This window comes from Bos grunniens, chromosome 3 (assembly GCF_055505025.1).
Source record: "Bos grunniens cultivar Pamir isolate PY7600 chromosome 3, Bosgru_T2T1.0, whole genome shotgun sequence".
Lineage (NCBI taxonomy): Eukaryota > Metazoa > Chordata > Mammalia > Artiodactyla > Bovidae > Bos > Bos grunniens.
The window spans coordinates 2,450,470-2,471,498 of NC_141167.1; the positions used below are offsets into that span (position 1 = coordinate 2,450,470).

Sequence of the window (21,029 nt, forward strand, 5' to 3'; positions counted from 1 at the left end):
CTGTAATGCCATTTGCTCAAAAGCCTGTCATTCCTTTGCTGAGCTGCACTGCATCTTTGGAAAGCATCGGTTGACAATACTGGTGCAGATTTATTTCTGATCTCTGTGTCAGTCCTGTCAGGACCACATGGTCTTGATTAACGTAGACGCAGAGTAAATCCTCAACAGTGGAGGAATGATCCCTCCCACTTCACTCTTCCTTTCCCAAATGGCTGCTGCTCTTCTGGGGCCTGGACAAGTGAGTTTTATTACAAGCTCATCTACATCAATAAAAACGTTGTTGATATTTTGACAGGACTTGCGTTAAACTTACAGATCAGTTGGGGGAGAGTTCTCATTGTTTCTCTGTTGAGTCTTCTCATGTTGTGTAGCTTTCAGCATACATATCCTGTATGTTTTGCTAGATTTGTATGTCTTTGCTAGATTTGTATGTCTGTGCTAGATTTATACCCAAGTATTACATTTTTAGAGCAATCATAAGTGGCATTGCATTCTTTTTGTTTCCCTTTGTTTTTCTGTTAGTATATAGAAATGCAGTTGATTTTCATGTTGATTTTGTAACCTGAAATCTTGCTGAATTCACTTATGATTTTTTGTAGGAGTTTTTTGTAGGTTGCTTTGAGCTTTCTACATAAACAATACATGTTACCTATGTATACAGATAGTCTTACTTCTTCCTTTCCAATCTTTATGCCTTGAAAGTGAAAGTGTTAGTCATTCAACCGTGTTCAACTCTTAGGGACCCCATGGACTGTAACCCACCAGGCTCCTCTGTCATGCATGTGATTCTTCAGGCAAGAATACTGGAGTGGGTTGCCATTTCCTCCTCCAGGGAATCTTTCCGACCCAAGGATCAATCCTATGTCTCCTGCATTGGCAGGTGGATTAACGCTGAGCCGCCAAGGAAGCCTGCAGATATTGCAGCCTGTTTCTTATTTTAGAAAGAGTAGAAGGAAAGCATCAGTCTTTCACTATCAAGTATGAGGTTTGCTATAGGTTTTTATAGATATTTTTTATCAAGTAATTAGTAAATTGTTGCACCTTATGTGATTTCAGGATAATGCAGCTATAATATTTTTGTTACAATAAGTCCCCTACATACAAACATTCAAGTTGCAAACTCTCAACAATTTGTTTGTGTGTCCAATCACACAAGTAGAACTGTACACAAAGGTTGCAGCAGCTATTCAGAATGCAATCCAATGCTACTGTGTCATCTATGAAGAGAAAAAGAGGTACTATCCAGACATCATTGGATCATTTTTTTCCAAGAGGCTGGATAGAACTGAATCCAAGAAGGAAACATAACCTGTGTGATCCATGTCATGTGTGAGTGAAGCAGCAGCTCACCCTCCATCTCCCGTTGCTGACGATCCTCCAGTTCTACTGTCTCCCACCTCCTCTCTCTCCTCCAGTCAGTAGCTCTTCTTGCCTGCTGAGTCCATGCCAGCCCTTGCGTGCCAGCTGTTGGTAGGCACTACTGCACTTTTCCAGGCACTGTGTGTGCTGTCAGGTTAAACATGCTTTTTGTTTGCTTGTTTTTTATACATTGTGAAAAGTATTATAAAGCTATTACTATACAGTATTAGCCAATTGTGTTAGTTGGGTATCTAGGGTCACCTGGTTGGATCTAGAAACGTCTTAGGACTCAGAACAGAACTCATTCAAGTGCAGGGGCCTTAATGTATTGTTGTTTTCAAAGTATCTCATACTGATCCAGAAAATCCAACTTTCTCTCTTATAAACTAATATTGAACTTCTGCTCATTTGGTTTCACTGCTGTAGTTAAGTGATTATACAATTGCTTCAACTGAAGCTGGACAGATAGGCTAGAGACTCATAAATGGAGCTCCTTTGGAAGGGACATCCCCAAGCGCACTGCTTTCTCTCCTTGTTTCTGGATACGGAATGGCAGCACCTGGTCGTGGCTGGCTGTCCAGATCCCAGAACAAATATTCACGTGTTACTATTAGGGACATCGAACATATCATTTATTTCTGTGCACCAACAGCTCAACTTACTCTAGATACAAGAGTATTTCTGTGTAACTGAGTAAGGTTTGGTTTTAAAAAAGTAGTTGGGGAAACATTATATATAACAAACCATGCCTTCCTACAATATTCATCATAAACATTAGGGTTAAGAGCCGTGAGGAGGTCTGCCCCTATGGACACCATCTCCTGCTCATGATCTATAGTTGGACGCAGGAACCAGGGAGAAGAGGAGACCAGGCCTGGAAAGGCCCTTGACAGAAAGGCAGTTCCCAAAATAGAGTGGTGGGTGTGGGGCCAAGGAGACTGACCATGTGATTCCATTTGGGGGAGTTGTTTCCAGCTGGCCCCAGTGGTAAAGAATCTGCCTGCTAATGCAGGAGATGAGGGTTCAATGCCTGGGTCAGGAAGATCTCCTGGAGCTTGAAATGGCAAACAGCTCTAGTACGCTTGCCTGGAAAATCCCTTGGACAGAGGAGCCTGGCAGGCTACAGTGCATGGTTTAGCAAAGAGTCGGACATGATTGTGTCTGTGTTTGCATGCACGTGTGTGCAAACGTGCACGCGCGCATACACGCACACACACACACACACACACACATGCTGTTTGAGAAAACTTAGTACAGTGATACCTCAGGACAGTGATATTTAACTTAAGGTTATTTTGTTTCCACTAAGATCTCGCTCTCTTTTTCACTATGCCATCAGTACAAAGTTAATAAACACAGAACTTGGTCTTGGGAAGTGATAAGAAGGACATGTGTTTGCTTGGGTGAAGCAGGAGAGACAACCAAGTACTGGAGCGACTATGCAAATTGGCTAGTGGCACAAGGCCAGAGAACCTGACAGGGAGGCGTCCCCACCCTCACCCCCCACACCCCCAACTTCTCAGACATACTGGCAAGGACATGGGGCTTTCTAGACATCACAATGCGGAGCCAGCACTTGGGTAATAAGTGGTGACTCCACCGGGCCAGATGGCTTGGGGCTACCTGGTCACACCTGGTCATCTAACTGTATTTGAGGCACACCTGTGCTGCGTGAGGAGTCTGCTTGGGGCTGAGGGCACAGTGGTGCAGGATCTGGACACGGCCAGCCAGATCTCGGACAACGTATAGAGCCGTGTTTCTCTCAATGTGGGTCATTCACATCAGAACTAGCTGGAAGCTTGCTAAACAGATTTTAGAGCCCATCCCAGATCTTCTAAATCAGACCCTCCGGCATTGGGGGCTGGGGATCTGAATTTTGGACAAGCAGTTCTCTTACTGGAGACACATCCATTGAAAGGACATTTGTTGTGACAACTCCATGACCATTCTGAAAAGCTGAAAACCGAATGAATGTTAAACAACACTTAGGGTATTAAAAACAATACGCCTGAGGAGGAGGAGGTGGAGGAGGGTGAGGCTTGTGAGAAGTTTCAAATGTCAAGTGTAGTAGGAAAGAAATCATCTCAAGCCCCGTGGGCCGGGAAGGGCGATCCTGTTCCCGATCCCTCGTTGAGAGCCTCTCTGAGGATCACGCTTGTCCGGCGTGCGCTCTCACACCGGCCCTCCTTTCACCCGCTGACCGCCCTCCTAGCCTCCGGTGGTTTGTGAGCTGCGGAGACACTTTCAAGATGACTCTGGGTTGCCCTGCAGCCCTGGGGAGTCGGGAGGGTGGGGTGCGCCCTGGACGCGGGTGAGGCGCGGTAGTAACTACCGGGCCCGGGGCGGCTTCAGCTCCCCACACTGCGCCACCTCAAAACCCGCGGCGGGCGGGCCTCCCTTTAAGATTCAGGCGGCGAGAGGACCGTCCCTCAGAATCCAGGCGGCGGTCGAGCCTCCCCTGGGAACCTGGGCGACGGGAGGACAACCCCTCAGAACTCACCCCTCAGAACTCGGGCTGCAGGCAGGCCCTAAGACGCCGGGACGAGGCGGACGCCAAGGGAGACCCCTAGCGGACCAGCCCGCGGCTGCGCGCTGTGCGCCTGCATTCGCCGCCGGAACATTCCCGTCAGGCGCGGCGCGGACACCCCAGCCGTGACGTCACGGCGGCGCGCCGGCAGCGGGAGAGGACCCTGTCGCGACCGCGTCCCCTCGGGTCCTTGAGCCGGTGCAGACAGCGGAGCCATGGCCTTGAGGCTGCTGAGACTTGTCCCACCGCGCGTGGTGAGCCGGCGGCGGGCGGGAGCTGCGGGGGGCGGAGGGGGGGAACCTGTTTTGTCCTCCTGGCGCCGCCCCTTCCTCGCCTCTCCGGGCTTCCCAGGTCCCTTCCTAGCGGTGGATCCCACTGTCCTCTGAAGTGTCTGGTCGTGCATTGCGAGGGCAGAGCTTGCAAGAGCCGCCAGCTTCTTCAGGCCATTTTCTCTCAGCTCCAAGTAGAACGTGGGGCTCGGAGGTGAATGGGCTGCCTGGCCGCCCGGCAGGGGAAAGCCAGGTTACAGCGGTTGCGGGGTGGGCTAGTGAACAGGTGTGTTGAGCCGGAGCCGGGGGCGTGCGCGCTCATTCACTCGTTAACTCCTGAGGCGGCGCTGTCAATGGCCGGTAAGGGGTGAGTGACGGAGAGCAGAAATGGCAGAAGGCGTTCAGGTCCGATCTGGAAGCATTAGGAGACCTTCTGGAATGACACTGTTCGCAGAGCCAGCAAGACAAGCAAAATGAGTTGTGTCAGGAAAACCAGTTTATGACAGTGACTGCATCTTAGCTTCTGTGGCTCCTAGTGACTGGAGGAACGTTGGTGGCAAATTGTAGAGACTTGACCTCTGTGCTTAGGATTTTGATGAGCAAAGGTTATTGAACAGAACAGTGCAGTGGTCTTATTAAAAAGTCATATAAATGTCTTTAGGAGATAATTCAGGCTGCAAAAGAGAAGAAAAAGAGAGAGATAGTTGTGTTTAACACCCAGTATACTTCCCTGCATTAGTGGAAGTTAGAGCCCCAGGATAGAGCGGGTACTATTCTGCTGCGGGGTGCTCACTAGATGGACCCATCTGTGACTGTGTCCATCCTGAACATCACTCCCTGCAGGGAATATAGATGGACTTCAGTAGGTCCAGAGGAAAATGAATAGGATGCAAAGAGTATGCAGCTTGTTATTAGGTTGGTGCAAAAGTAATTTCATTTCACATTGTTGAAATACATTCTTAAATGTGGTTATGTTATACATCATTTTAATGCACATTTCTCACTTTATGTTTCTTTGCTAATAACATTACTTCTTGTGTATTTTACATTTATTTTAGACTAGGGAAATGATGTTAGACAAAAAGAAAATTTGAGTGATTTTTTTTTTTTTTTTTTTGAGTTCAAAATGGGTCATAAAGCAGTGGTGACAAATTGCAACATCAACGCATTTGGCCCAGGAACTGCTGATGAACGTACAGTGCAATGATGGTTCAAGAAGTTGCAAAGGAGACAAGAGCCTGGAAGACGAGCTCAGTGGCTAGCCATCGGAAGTTCAGTTCAGTCACTCAGTCGTGTCCAACTCTTTGTGACCCTTTGAATCACAGCACGCCAGGCCTCCGTGTCCATCACCAACTCCCAGAGTTCACTCAGACTCCTGTCCATCGAGTCAGTGATGCCATCCAGCCATCTTATCCTCTGTCGTCCCCTTCTCCTCCTTCCCCCAATCCCTCCCAGCATCAGGGTCTTTTCCAGTGAGTCAACTCTTCGCATCAGGTGGCCAAAATATTGGAGTTTCAGCTTCAGCATCAGTCCTTCCAATGAACACCCAGGACCGATCTCCTTTAGGATGGACTGGTTGGATGTCCTTGCAGTCCAAGGGGCTCTCGAGTCTTCTCCAACACCACAGTTCAAAAGCATCAATTCTTCAGTGCTCAGCTTTCTTCACAGTCCAACTCTGACATCCATACATGACCACTGGTAAAACCATAGCCTTGACTAGATGGACCTTTGTTGGCAAAGTAATATCTCTGCTTTTCAATATGCTATCTAGGTTAGTCATAACTTTCCTTCTAAGGAGTAAGCGTCTTTTAATTTCATGGCTGCAATTGACAGTGACCAGTTGAGAGGATCATCAAAGCTGATCCTCTCACAACTACACGAGAAGTTGCTGAAGAACTCAGCATCGACCATTCTGTGGTTGTTTGACATTTGAAGCCAATTGGAAATGGGAAAAAGGTCAGAAAGTGGGTGCCTCATGAGCTGACTGAAAATAAAAAAAAATCATCATTTTGAAGTGTCATCTTTTATTCTGTGCAATAACAATGAACCATTTCCCTATCTGATTGTGACGTGTGACAAAAAGTGTATTTTATATAACAATCTGCAATGACCAGCTCAGTGGTTGTACTGAGAAGAAACTCCAAAGCACTTCCCAAATTTGGCCAAGCTTTCACCAAAAAAACATCATGATCGCTGTTTGGTGGTCTGCTGCTCGTCTGATCCACTACGGATTTCTGAATCCTGGCAAAACCGTCTCATCTGAGAAGTATGCTCAGCAAATGGATGAGATGCACAGTAGACTGCAGCACCTGCAGCCGGCACTGGGGAGCAGAGCGGGCTCAGTTCTTCACAACAACGCCTGGCTGCACGTCACACAACCAACACTTTAGAAGTTGAACGAATTGGTCTACAAAGTTTTGCCTCGTCCACCATATACACCTGACGTCTCGCCAACCAACTACCACTTCTTCAAGCACCTTGATGAGTTTTTGCAGGGAAAACACTTCCCCAACCAGCAAGAGGCAGAAAATGCTTTCCAAGAGTTCATTGAATCCCAAAGCATGGATTTTTTAACCTATAGGAATAAACAAACTTATATATTGTTGGCAGAAACATGTTGATTGTAATGGTTCCTATTTTGACTAACAAAGATGTGTTTGAGCCTAGTTAGAATCATTTAAAAAAATTCACTGTCCAAAACCGCACTTACTTTTTCATCAACCTAATAATTGAGGAATAATTGAAGAAATTGGAAATGTGTTATGAAAGATCACTATTCCATGTGATTCCACAGAGCAGAAAAATGAGACTGAGGATAGGAAATTACAGAAAGACTATCATAAATGTAAAAAAGCACTTTGGAAAGATTTTGGAGTCAGAGTGACTGATAGCTTTCTACGACGTTGCTGTGCACCCGCTCTGGGCCACAGCTTGTGGTGTCTTCAGGTTGGGGACATGGAGAAGGAACAGTTTGCACATGGCTCAGAGGTAGTCTGGAGGAGTGAGTGAGTGAAAGTGTCTCAGTTGTATCCGACTCTTTGCGACCCCATGGACTATACAGTCCATGGCATTCTCCAGGCCAGAATACTGGAGTGGAGAGCCTTTCCCTTCTCCAGGGGCAAGAGTGGTTGATTTCCAGGATGCAAGGTACCAATGTGATTAACCCCCTCACTCGTCTCCTCTGCTGCTCTTTCCCCATCCAGTCCCCTTGGCACCAGCTACTCTGGCCTTGCTGACCCTTGCAGTGCTCTAGCCTCAGGCCGTTGGCGCTCACTGTTCCTCTGCCCAGATGTCCATGTGGCTAGTTCCCTCACTGCCTTCCAGTCTTTGTTCAGACATCAATCTCTAAGGGTTCTGTGACCATCCGTTTTAATTTACATCCCATCCCATGCACTGTGCTCCCTCTGCAGCACTCACTCTGTAATTTCTTTTTGCTTTGTTATCCTGTGGGATCTTTTTGAGTCACTGCCGTATCCCCATATCCTGTCTAGAAAAAGGACAGGATGGTACGGGAATCAAGAAACAGTTGCTGAGGGAGGAGCCAAGATGGCGGAGGAGTAGGACAAGGAGAACACTTTCTCCCCCACAAATTCATCAAAAGAGCATTTAAACGTCGAGTAAATTCCACAAAACAACTTCTGAATGCCGGCAGAGGACATCAGGCACCCAGAAAAGCAATCCAACTCTTCGAAAGGAGGTAGGAAAAAATATAAAAGACAAAAAAAGAGACAAAAGAGGGAGGGACGGAGCTCCGTCCCGGGAAGGGAGTCTTAAAAAGAGAGAAGTTTCCAAACACCAGGAAACCTTCTCACTGCCGAATCTGTGCCGAGCTTTGGAAGCACAGAGGGCAACGTAACAGGAAGAAAAAATAAATAAACAATTAAAACTCGAAGATTGCGAGTCCTACGGTAACTCCCCCAGTGGAGAAGCAGCGCAGACGCCTGCAGGCGCCATTAACAAGCGGGGGCTGGGCAGGGAGGCGCAGCGCGGGCTGCATCGCTTAGAGTAAGAATCTGGCCTGAATACCCTGAGCACTATCTGAGCGAAATAATTTGGGCTAACAAACCAGACTGTGGGATATCTACTACGCGAAAAGCCAGCCCCAACCTAAGACCGCCAGGCCCGTGCACGGAACAAAGAATTGAACAGAGATAGCCGGCTGCAGACCTTCCCCCTCCGGTGATAGGCAGCCAGAGCCGGAAGGGGGCAATCGCAGCCCCAGAGAGACATTATCTATAAAACTGTAAGCAGGCTTCTTTGCTAACTAAAACTTCTTGGGGGTCTGGACGGTTAACATCTGCCTAAGAAGGTGCGCCGGTTTTGCGCCCAGATAACCGAGTGGCGGGGAGGCGATAAGTCGCAGCATTGGCGCTCGCCAAACACCTCATCACTTGAGCTGCTCGGACCTGGGAAGAGCACAATACTCAGGCCCAACTGAGTCTGCGCCTCAGGACTATCCGAGTGCCTGAACCTGAGCGGCTTGGACCTGGGAGGTACATGCAACCCAGGGCCAGCCTTGGATTGTTCCCGGCGGAACAACCTAGAGCCCGAGCAGTGTGGGCAGGGAGGCTACACGCGCAGTGAGCGGGGGCAGACCCAGTGTGGCTGAGGCACTGCGAGCGCACGCCAGTGTTATTTGCTTGCAGCATCCCTCCCTCCCTCCCCACAGCGCGACTGAACAAAGAGAAGAAATACAGTTCCACCCATCAGAACACTGACACAAGCTTCCCTAACCAGGAAACCTTGACAAGCCACCTGTACAAACCCACACACAGTGAGGAATAGCCACAATAAAGAGAACTCCACAAACTGCCAGAATACAGAAAGGACACCCCATACTCAGCAATTTAAACAAGATGAAGAGACAGAGGAATAGCCAGCAGATAAAGGAACAGGATAAATGCCCACCAAACCAAACAAAAGAGGAAGAGATAGGGAATCTACCTGATAAAGAATTCCAAATAATGATAGTGAAATTGATCCAAAATCTAGAAATTAAAATGGAATCACAGATAAATAGCTTGGAGACAAGGATTGAGAAGATGCAAGAAAGGTTTAACAAGGACCTAGAAGAAATAAAAAAGAGTCAATATACAATGAATAATGCAATAAATGAAATTAAAAACACTCTGGAGGCAACAAATAGTAGAATAACAGAGGCAGAAGATAGGATTAGTGAATTAGAAGATAGAATGGTAGAAATAAATGAATCAGAGAGAATAAAAGAAAAACGAATTAAAAGAAATGAGGACAATCTCAGAGACCTCCAGGACAATATTAAACGCTACAACATTCGAATCATAGGGGTTCCAGAAGAAGAAGACAAAAAGAAAGACCATGAGAAAATACTTGAGGAGATAATAGTTGAAAACTTCCCTAAACTGGGGAAGGAAATAATCACCCAAGTCCAAGAAACCCAGAGAATCCCAAACAGGATAAACCCAAGGTGAAACACCCCAAGACACATATTACTCAAATTAACAAAGATCAAACACAAAGAACAAATATTAAAAGCAGCAAGGGAAAAACAACAAATAACACACAAGGGAATTCCCATAAGGATAACAGCTGATCTTTCAATAGAAACTCTTCAAGCTAGGAGGGAATGGCAAGACATACTTAAAATGATGAAAGAAAATAACCTACAGCCCAGATTATTGTACCCAGCAAGGATTTCATTCAAGTATGAAGGAGAAATCAAAAGCTTCTCAGATAAGCAAAAGCTGAGAGAATTCTGCACCACCAAACCAGCTCTACAACAAATACTAAAGGATATTCTCTAGACAGGAAACACAAAAATGGTGTATAAATTCGAACCCCAAACAATAAAGTAAATGGCAACGGGATCATACTTATCAGTAATTACCTTAAACGTAAATGGGTTGAATGCCCCAACCAAAAGACAAAGACTGGCTGAATGGATACAAAAACAAGACCCCTACATATGTTGTCTACAGGAGACCCACCTCAAAACAGGGGACACATACAGACTGAAAGTGAAGGGCTGGAAAAAGATTTTCCATGCAAATAGGGACCAAAAGAAAGCAGGAGTAGCAATACTCATATCAGATAAAATAGACTTTAAAACAAAGGCTGTGAAAAGAGACAAAGAAGGTCACTACATAATGATCAAAGGATCAATCCAAGAAGAAGATATAACAATTATAAATATATATGCACCCAACACGGGAGCACCGCAGTATGTAAGACAAATGCTAACAAGTATGAAAGGAGAAATTAACAATAACACAATAATAGTGGGAGACTTTAATACCCCACTCACACCTATGGATAGATCAACTAAACAGAAAATTAATAAGGAAACACAAACTTTAAACGATACAATAGACCAGTTAGACCTAATTGATATCTATAGGACATTTCATCCCAAAACAATGAATTTCACCTTTTTCTCAAGCGCACATGGAACCTTCTCCAGGATAGATCACATCCTGGGCCATAAAGCTAGCCTTGGTAAATTCAAAAAAATAGAAATCATTCCAAGCATCTTTTCTGACCACAATGCAGTAAGATTAGATCTCAATTACAGGAGAAAAACTATTAAAAATTCCAACATATGGAGGCTGAACAACACGCTGCTGAATAACAAACAAATCACAGAAGAAATCAAAAAAGAAATCAAAATTTGCATAGAAACGAATGAAAATGAAAACACAACAACCCAAAACCTGTGGGACACAGTAAAAGCAGTCCTAAGGGGAAAGTTCATAGCAATACAGGCACACCTCAAGAAACAAGAAAAAAGTCAAATAAATAACCTAACTCTACACCTCAAACAACTAGAAAAGGAAGAAATGAAGAACCCCAGGGTTAGTAGAAGGAAAGAAATCTTAAAAATTAGAGCAGAAATAAATGCAAAAGAAACAAAAGAGACCATAGCAAAAATCAACAAAGCCAAAAGCTGGTTCTTTGAAAGGATAAATAAAATTGACAAACCATTAGCCAGACTCATCAAGAAACAAAGGGAGAAAAATCAAATCAATAAAATTAGAAATGACAGTGGAGAGATCACAACAGACAACATAGAAATACAAAGGATCATAAGAGACTATTATCAACAATTATATGCCAATAAAATGGACAACGAGGAAGAAATGGACAAATTCTTAGAAAAGTACAACTTTCCAAAACTCGACCAGGAAGAAATAGAAAACCTTAACAGACCCATCACAAGCATGGAAATTGAAACTGTAATCAAAAATCTTCCAGCAAACAAAAGCCCAGGTCCAGACGGCTTCACAGCTGAATTCTACCAAAAATTTAGAGAAGAGCTAACACCTATCCTGCTCAAACTCTTCCAGAAAATTGCAGAGGAAGGTAAACTTCCAAACTCATTCTATGAGGCCACCATCATCCTAATACCAAAACCTGACAAAGATGCCACAAAAAAAGAAAACTATAGGCCAATATCACTGATGAACATAGATGCAAAAATCCTAAACAAAATTCTAGCAATCAGAATCCAACAACACATTAAAAAGATCATACACCATGACCAAGTGGGCTTTATCCCAGGGATGCAAGGATTCTTCAATATCCGCAAATCAATCAATGTAATACACCACATTAACAAATTGAAAAACAAAAACCATATGATTATCTCAATAGATGCAGAGAAAGCCTTTGACAAAATTCAACACCCATTTATGATAAAAACTCTCCAGAAAGCAGGAATAGAAGGAACATACCTCAACATAATAAAAGCTATATATGACAAACCCACAGCAAATATTATCCTCAATGGTGAAAAATTGAAAGCATTTCCTCTAAAGTCAGGAACAAAACAAGGGTGCCCACTTTCACCATTACTATTCAACATAGTTTTGGAAGTTTTGGCTACAGCAATCAGAGCAGAAAAAGAAATAAAAGGAATCCAAATTGGAAAAGAAGAAGTAAAACTCTCACTATTTGCAGATGACATGATCCTCTACATAGAAAACCCTAAAGACTCCACCAGAAAATTACTAGAACTAATCAATGATTATAGTAAAGTTGCAGGATATAAAATCAACACACAGAAATCCCTTGCATTCCTATACACTAATAATGAGAAAACAGAAAGAGAAATTAAGGAAACAATTCCATTCACCATTGCAACGAAGAGAATAAAATACTTAGGAATATATCTACCTAAAGAAACTAAAGACCTATATATAGAAAACTATAAAACACTGGTGAAAGAAATCAAAGAGGACACTAATAGATGGAGAAATATACCATGTTCATGGATTGGAAGAATCAATATAGTGAAAATGAGTATACTACCCAAAGCAATTTATAGATTCAATGCAATCCCTATCAAGCTACCAACAGTATTCTTCACAGAGCTAGAACAAATAATTTCACAATTCGTATGGAAATACAAAAAACCTCGAATAGCCAAAGCGATCTTGAGAAAGAAAAATGGAACTGGAGGAATCAACCTACCTGACTTCAGGCTCTACTACATAGCCACAGTTATCAAGACAGTATGGTACTGGCACAAAGACAGAAATATAGATCAATGGAACAAAATAGAAAGCCCAGAGATAAATCCACGCACATATGGACACCTTATCTTTGACAAAGGAGGCAAGAATATACAGTGGATTAAAGACAATCTCTTTAACAAGTGGTGCTGGGAAATCTGGTCAACCACTTGTAAAAGAATGAAACTAGAACACTTTCTAACACCATATACAAAAATAAACTCAAAATGGATTAAAGATCTCAACATAAGACCAGAAACTATAAAACTCCTAGAGGAGAACATAGGCAAAACACTCTCTGACATACATCACAGCAGGATCCTCTATGACCCACCTCCCAGAATATTGGAAATAAAAGCAAAAATAAACAAATGGGACCTAATTAAACTTAAAAGCTTCTGCACATCAAAGGAAACTATTAGCAAGGTGAAAAGACAGCCTTCAGAATGGGAGAAAATAATAGCAAATGAAGCAACCGACAAACAACTAATCTCAAAAATATACAAGCAACTCCTACAGCTCAACTCCAGAAAAATAAATGACCCAATCAAAAAATGGGCCAAAGATCTAAATAGACATTTCTCCAAAGAAGACATACAGATGGCTAACAAACACTTGAAAAGATGCTCAACATCACTCATTATCAGAGAAATGCAAATCAAAACCACTATGAGGTACCATTTCACACCAGTCAGAATGGCTGCGATCCAAAAGTCTACAAATAATAAATGCTGGAGAGGGTGTGGAGAAAAGGGAACCCTCTTACACTGTTGGTGGGAATGCAAATTAGTACAGCCACTATGGAGAACAGTGTGGAGATTCCTTAAAAAACTGGAAATAGAACTGCCTTATGATCCAGCAATCCCACTGCTGGGCATACACACTGAGGAAACCAGAAGGGAAAGAGACACGTGTACCCCAATGTTCATCGCAGCACTGTTTATAATAGCCAGGACATGGAAGCAACCTAGATGTCCATCAGCAGATGAATGGATAAGAAAGCTGTGGTACATATACACAATGGAGTATTACTCAGCCATTAAAAAGAATACATTTGAATCAGTTCTAATGAGGTGGATGAAACTGGAGACTATTATACAGAGTGAAGTAAGCCAGAAGGAAAAACATAAATACAGTATACTAACGCATGTATATGGAATTTAGAAAGATGGTAACGATAACCCTGTGTACGAGACAGCAAAAGAGACACTGATGTATAGAACAGTCTTATGGACTCTGTGGGAGAGGGTGGGAAGATTTGGGAGAATGTCATTGAAACATGTGAAATGTCATGTATGAAACGAGATGCCAGTCCAGGTTCAGTGCACGATGCTGGATGCTTGGGGCTGGTGCGCTGGGAAGGCCCAGGGGGATGGTATGGGGAGGTTGGGAGGGAGGAGGGTTCAGGATGGGGAGCATGTGATTTTTTTTTAAAAGTAATAAAGAGAATTAAAATAAAAAAAAAAAAAAATAAAAAAAGGAAAAAAATAAAATAAAATAAAAAAAAAAAAAGAAACAGTTGCTGAATGAATCAATGATTGACCTACTGGCACACGGCTGCTGCTTAGTGAATTAGGTTCTTGGTTGTTGGGATTTGAGACCTTGGGAACACGGAGACTGCCCTGCCGTTTACTAAACTGGTCTCCTGTCGATGGGCCTTTGGGTGGTTTGTCTTTTCAGGCGTTACCTCTGGAGCATTGTGATACCTATCGTTCTGCCCGTTGGCTTCCTGTGGTCGCAAGGGTTTCTTAGGTTCTCCTGTGTCTGAGGACTGCAGCAGTCTGGGGCAGTACTGGGCAGGTAGTTTCTCCCTCGATGGGACTCGTCTGATATTTTCTCATGACTAGACTGGGGTTGTGTGTTCTGGGAGGAAGAGCACAGAGGTCAAGTGCCGTCCTCCTCACGTACTGTGCAAGGTACACCATGAATGTGACTTGTCACTGTCGACCTTAGTCCCCTGACTGGGGCAGTGGCAGCGTCTCTGCTGTGAAGTTGCTCTTTCTCCCCGCTTTCCGTCGAGTCCTCTTTGGAGGGAAGTCACTGCGTGCAGCCCATACCCAGGGAGTGGGGATTATTCTCTGTCCCCAGGGCAGAGTATCCTCATGAATTATCTGGAATTCTATCGTGTGGGAGGCTTGTCTCTCTTCCACACTTCTATATTTATACCAGTATGGACTGTGTATATTTGTTTTGTATTTCGGGCTAAAACTCAGTGCAGCTGTACTGTGTTGCTCAGGCTGTTCCAGCTGTGGCCATTGGGCACTCGTTCAGGTGGCTCCTATATCCCTGCAGCCTGCCCCTCCTGGTGTGTGTGTGAACACTTCCTTACTACCTGGCCTGGCAAGAGGTAGCCATAGAATCAGCCATTTCTCCCGGGAGCCCTTGCTCCTTTGAGTGGAGAACAGCATTAGAAACCAAGATCTAGGTGCTCGGCATAATTGATCCTGGGGTGTTGTTGCTCTAGGCCCTCTTGGCAGACAGAGCAGGGGAGTCCGTTGTACGCACCTCTGAATACCTGTGTCCTTGAGTGTTTCCCTGTGTGACCCCCTGTGTCTGTAGTGAACTGGACATGAGTTCACACCAATGTCTCTAGCTCTAGCCCAGTACTGCACAGGGCATTCCAGCTCCTCCCTGTGCTGATCTGTGGGGTTTTTTGGTTGGGATGGGGGACAGTGGCGAGGCTTGGTGTTTGAGTTTCAGTGTGGAGAATAGATCTGCATGCTGGAGACAGGAGAAGCAGGCTTTTGCGTTACAGACAAGGGATGTGAGATGGCTGCAGTCAGTGTGCCGAGGGGAGGGAGGGGCCGCTGGCCAGAGAGACTTAAGGGTTGGGGTCAGTGGGGTTGTGTGTGTGGTGATGGAGCTGGAGGAAGGAGGAGCGGGTCACAGGTGACTCTTGCCTTTGTTCTGCTTGGTGGGTGGTGGAGGGGAGCTTGTGAGGGGAGCAGATGGGGGTCTGGTCATGCTGAATTTCAGTTTTAGGTCTGTTAGCTTTCAAGTACTTTGAGGACATCGGGAGCTGTTTAAAAACATGAGATAACCTGTTCCACAGACTGAGGCCTGAACCAAAGAAATGTTCTCTGTCCCCTTCCTCCCACCTCCCCTCCATCCTACCTTTCTTTCATTCATCCACACACACACACACACCACACCACACATACACACACACACACACACACACCCCCCCCCACACCACACACACACACACACACACCACACCACACCACACAGACACACACAACACACACATACCACACACACACACACACGACAGCACACACACACACACAACACACACATACACACACCACACACACACATACCACACACACACACACACACATACACACATACAATTTTTAATGAACAAGGTAGATGTGTCCTGTTCCAGGCCCTGAGGATTTAGCAGTAGTCAAAACAGTATCCTGCCTTTATGAACTTATGCTGGGGGTGGGACTAGGAGATGGTAATTAAACAAATAGGTTATAAAGATGTTGATGTTGGTTCTTTTGTCACCGAGGGTCTTCTTGGCATTTATATCTAAAAGTTGCTAATGCCTGCAATAACCACGATGCTCCTATGGTGGTGATGTTTGGTGTGTGTTTTTCAGGGAGGAATTCATACAAGTGTCCAGTTCAAGCTGCAGTATGGCCCGTTGGCGTACATACTTGGTGAAAAAGCAACCAAAAAGATGACAGAAAAGAGCAAACTGATAACTGTAGATGGCAATATATGTTCTGGAAAAAGCAAGCTTGCGAAAGAAATAGCAGAGAAACTAGGTATGAACTTGTTATTATGCAGAATAACAGCGTCTTCTCAGGTAAACAGTTCCTTGTCTGGGTGTGATTTTATTTTGAGTAGATAGAATTGGGCCTAAGGTAGGTATTTTACGTTTTTGAAACACTCATTGAAAAAGCTGTTTTTAGTCTTCCAGATAAGGGAAACTCTTTGAAGCCCAAGCCGGTTGTGAGTTTGGACTGGGGTTTTATGTTGGTGGTGTAAGCTGAGCACATTAACACGAGCAGTCTCACTTGTGCAGCAGCCCCTGGAGCAGGGCCGATGGTCCCCTCACTCACGCACACGTGCCCTCATAGGAAGTGGTGGCACGCAGCTCCCTGGTGCAGAGGCAGGTGTCTCCACGGTTCTGACTCTGGGCCGGTGTTGTCCGAGCCCCTTCTCTGGTATTTGACAGGCCAGTGCCCACATGCAGGCAGCGGACGCCCGCACGTAGGGGCAGCTCTCCCTCTCGGGAGCAGCTCACACAAGGCTGCGGGGGACCTGCTGTCATCAGCCCTGGGCTTCATGCCGCCCCTGCACATGTGTCTCCAGGGTCTCACGCGCTCCCTTCTGCACACCAGGAACGCAGGCATCAGGGTACCTTTCCCCGGTCTCAGCTGACCGGCCGCAGGGATGGTGCTCAGCTGGGTCCCCGCTGCTCCCTGTGGGCTGTGACGTTTCCACGTCACGTTTCGTCTGGGGGCTTGTCTCCTCAGGCCTGAAGCACTTTCCCGAGGCGGGGATCCACTATGTGGACAGCACCACAGGGGACGGGAAGCCCCTGCCTGTGCAGTTCAGTGGCAACTGCAGTTTGGAGAAGTTTTACGACGACCCGAAAAGCAACGATGGCAACAGCTACCGCCTGCAGGCCTGGCTGTACGCCAGCCGCCTGCTGCAGTACGCGGATGCCCTGGAGCACCTGCTGAGCACAGGTGCGTGTCCCTGCGCGGCGGACGGCTGCTGGGCGTAGGCTGCGCTCAGGCCCCTTCCGGAATTCGGTCCTAGATTGCCTCTCTGTAGAGCTGCTTTTAAGGGGTATTTGACAAGGCAAGTTCTGGCTTTCCAATTAGATCATACTTGAGATCCACGATGGTGTGGTGGGGGCTGACCCCAGGGTCTCACTGAGCGGTTGGGATGGGGGCAGGATGGGGGTGGGGGCGGGGAGTCTACAGTTCAAAAACCAGTGCCTTTTCTCTGTTAGCTGATGTTTCTGTTGGATCTGCGAAAGAGCAAAACAGAACATTCTATTTCTGAAGTGGATGAGTATTCTAGTTTTAGAAAATGATTTTCTGCTTAGAAGTGCATATATGATATGTGTTCTTTTGAAAATATTTGGTATGGAAATGGAGTTGTAAATAATTTTTTTCCATTTCTAAAGTGAACAGACTGGTTTTCACTGCTGCAGTTATTCTCTGATTCTGATTTTTGTTTCCATGTTTTTAAACAGGACAGGGTGTGGTGTTGGAGCGCTCCATCTACAGTGACTTTGTCTTCCTGGAGGCGATGTACCGACAAGGCTTCATCCGGAAGCAATGTGAGTCGGCGGCAGGCTGGCCTTGTGGGCACGGGGGTGGCTTTGTAAAGGTCCTGCTAGACCCACCCTGCAGCTGGTACACGTTCTGTGAGCGTCTGTTGTTAATAAGTAGATGAATGATGCCGTTCCTCAGGGAAAGCCAGTCCCTGCCCGCCCCGTCCCTCCTAAAGTCATCTCTCCCTGTGAGAGCGCACTGGAGAGCCCCAGCAGACGGTCGCCCTGAGCGGCCTGTCCTGAAGCCTCCTGCCTGCAGCCACCGCGGCCCCTTCCTGGCCCTGGGAAGGCCGCCTTCCCTCAGGGAAAGCCAGTCCCTGCCCGCCCTGTCCCTCCTAAAGTCATCTCTCCCCATGAGAGCGCACTGGAGAGCCCCAGCAGACGGTCTCCCTGAGCGGCCTGTCCTGGAGCCTCCTGCCTGCAGCCACCACGGCCCTTCCTGGCCCTGGGAAGGCCACCTTCGCGCCCACATGCTGTTCTGGTGCTTTCAGTGCCAGTAGCACCGGGTGGGCGGTGCTGAAGGTCTGACAAGTGGCCAGTAGACAAGGGAAAAGGCTCCTGGCTGCAGTTAGCCTGGCCACAAGGAGCGAGGGAGCCTGGGGAACGGCTGACCGCGTGGAGATGGGGTCTCGGGGGCAGCGCCCCTGAGCAGGGAGCCCTGGTTAGGCCACGGTGCTGCCCTCAAGGGAGTGGCATGCGCTGCGGGCGCTGGCAAGGCTCAGAGGGGGGCCGGGGGCTGGGGGTAGGCACGCACAGGGGAGCCCCTCGGGTTTAGGCAAGGGAGATGTGTGGTTCCATTTGAGATCGTTTGTCTGAAGGATGTGTTCAGGGAAGGGAGGTTAAGAAGGAGACCCTCGGTAGGAAGTTGGGGTTGGACGGGGCATCACAAGAGGAAGACCCGCAACAGGCAGTGGAGCACCTGCGGGGCCAGCTGGGCCTGAGGCACCCAGGATGCGCACTTGGCGAGCCTGTAGGGGAATAGAGTGGACCCACCTGCCAGTGGGGCTAACCACCGGGCCGATGGCGCTACCCATTGTACCTTGTATGCAGCCAAGGCATGTGCAGATCTGGGCTGCAGAGAACTCTTGAAGTGAAGTGAAAGTGTTACTAGGCTGGGTTTAAATCCCAGTGTCTAACTTTGGATTCTTGTTATTTAGTCACTCAGTCACGTCTGACACTTTGAGACCCCCATGGACTGTAACCCACCAGGCTTCTCTGTCCATGGAATTCTCCAGCAAGAATCCTGGATTGGGTTGCCATTTCTCCTCTGGGGATCTTCCCAACCCAGGGATCAAACCGGCATGTCCTCCATTGGCCGGCAGGTTCTTGACCACTGAGCCACCAGGAAAGCCCCTGACTGTGGGGTAGTCAGCTGGTCTCTGTGGCCTGATCCTTGTGGTCTGTGGTGATGGGGGGAGCCCTGCTGTGGGGGGGCGGCTGCGGGCGCTGTGAGCCAGCACGATGTGCATGTAGCCGGCAGTCACGGTCATGACTCATGCGGCTGCTGGTTGACACGCAGCTCTGAGAGCTGCCGGCCCCTTTGTCCCTCAATCTGAGAGGGACATGTGCCTGAAGGCTGTCTGGACCACTGGCTGACAGGAGGCGTTTCTCTCCCCCCAGGTGTGGACCACTACAACCAGGTGAAGAAGGTCACCATCTGTGAGTACCTGCCCCCCCACGTGGTCGTCTACGTGGACATGCCGGTCCCCGAGGTCCAGAGCCGGATCCAGAAGAAGGGAAACGTAACTCAGCCTTCCTGTCCTAGACCCGCCTCCCTGGGTGTCGGCATTCACGGTGGTGGTGTTTACTCGTGGTGGGGACTGACTCACTGAAGGGCCCATGGGACCTGGGCATGCACGCGCCGTCCCCCAGGTGCTGGCATGGGGGGCTGCGGGCGGCGCTGCTGCCCTCTGCTTATCCCCTGCTCCCCGGGACCTGGGTGTGCACGTGCCGTCCCCCAGGTCCCAGTGTGGTGGGCTGCGGGCGGCCCTGCTGCCCCCTGCTTGCCCCTGCTCCCCGGGGCCCCCTGGCCCTGGTGTGCCATGCCCTCACCCCCTGTACCTGTGTCGTCTGCACACGTGGCGCCCTGAGGGCGGGCGTGCCCCCTGACGCGGCCTCCCTTTCTGCTCTTGATGGCCGTGCTCTGTCGCTTCCTGCAGGTTGAGTCGTCTCTAACACCCTTTGAGTTTACCTCTCACACCTAACGGGTTTGGGCCCCTTGTCCTCTTTCTCCTGCTCAGTGACTCTGTGACCCCAGAGAGGGATCTCCACACACGTCCATTCACTGCCTTAGTGGTGCTGAGGCAGTCGGTCTTGGAAGCCCTGCGATTTGAAATTGGTCCTACCGGCGAGGTGCATGGTGGCCAGGCCCGTCGTCGCCCTTACAGCTAGTCCTTGTTGGAAAGATCAGTCCTGCTGAGGGTGTTTTTTCATGGGAGGAAACACTGTCTTTTTGACACTGATGTCAGTGTGGACTTGCCTGTGTATCTGTTGTCCCAGGGTCCGTCCTGGGCACTGGGGCTCACATGGGTGCTCAGCGAGTGCCTCTCAGGGCTGGTCCTCTCCAGGGCAGCAGAGATGCTCAGGCGCTCTCGATGCGGCTTAAGGAGCCTGTGGTCACTCTCTTGCTCCCCCGATCAGTTTGCGCGTGCTCAGGGTACCTGTGTCTCTGCTGGTGGCCTGGCTGCACCTTGGAGCCTTTACTCCCGAGTGTGCTGTGTGCTTTGTGCTTTGGAGAACATTCCATCTGGTGGCCAAAGATGGGAACTACAAGTCAGAGTATTTAATTATTGCTCTAGGGAACGCTTTTGCTTATTAAAGTGACATTTATTGAGAAATAGGAAGTTATATATTAATATTTACAGTTCTCTAGATAACTCTTGTTATCTGGGTAGCAATATTTAAGAGACAGTTTCAAGGAACACATTAGATCTATTAACATTGTTGTTTTTCCAGTACTTGATGAATACCGTCACCAGTTAAAACTACCACTGTGTCTAAGAAAAGGAGACATTTTATCAAAGAAACATTATGTCATTTTTAGACATGTATTCCTATGGCGGATACTAATAGTAAACAGG

The 21,029-nt window shown here is 47.2% G+C and overlaps 1 protein-coding gene across 2 annotated transcripts in view; it reads left to right on the top strand.

Moving 5' to 3' along the window:
• The first annotated feature begins 4,070 nt into the window (after positions 1-4,070).
• NDUFA10 (NADH:ubiquinone oxidoreductase subunit A10) overlaps positions 4,071-21,029 on the top strand; it is a 43,687-nt gene continuing 26,728 nt past the window's right edge. For both annotated transcript variants that reach the window (XM_086375390.1, XM_086375401.1), the window contains exons 1-5: positions 4,071-4,140; positions 16,255-16,423; positions 17,138-17,353; positions 17,869-17,955; positions 19,570-19,691. In XM_086375390.1, the coding sequence (XP_086231516.1) occupies positions 4,102-4,140; positions 16,255-16,423; positions 17,138-17,353; positions 17,869-17,955; positions 19,570-19,691 (633 nt within the window). In that variant the 5' untranslated portion in view covers positions 4,071-4,101. The remainder of the gene's footprint in view (positions 4,141-16,254; positions 16,424-17,137; positions 17,354-17,868; positions 17,956-19,569; positions 19,692-21,029) is intronic.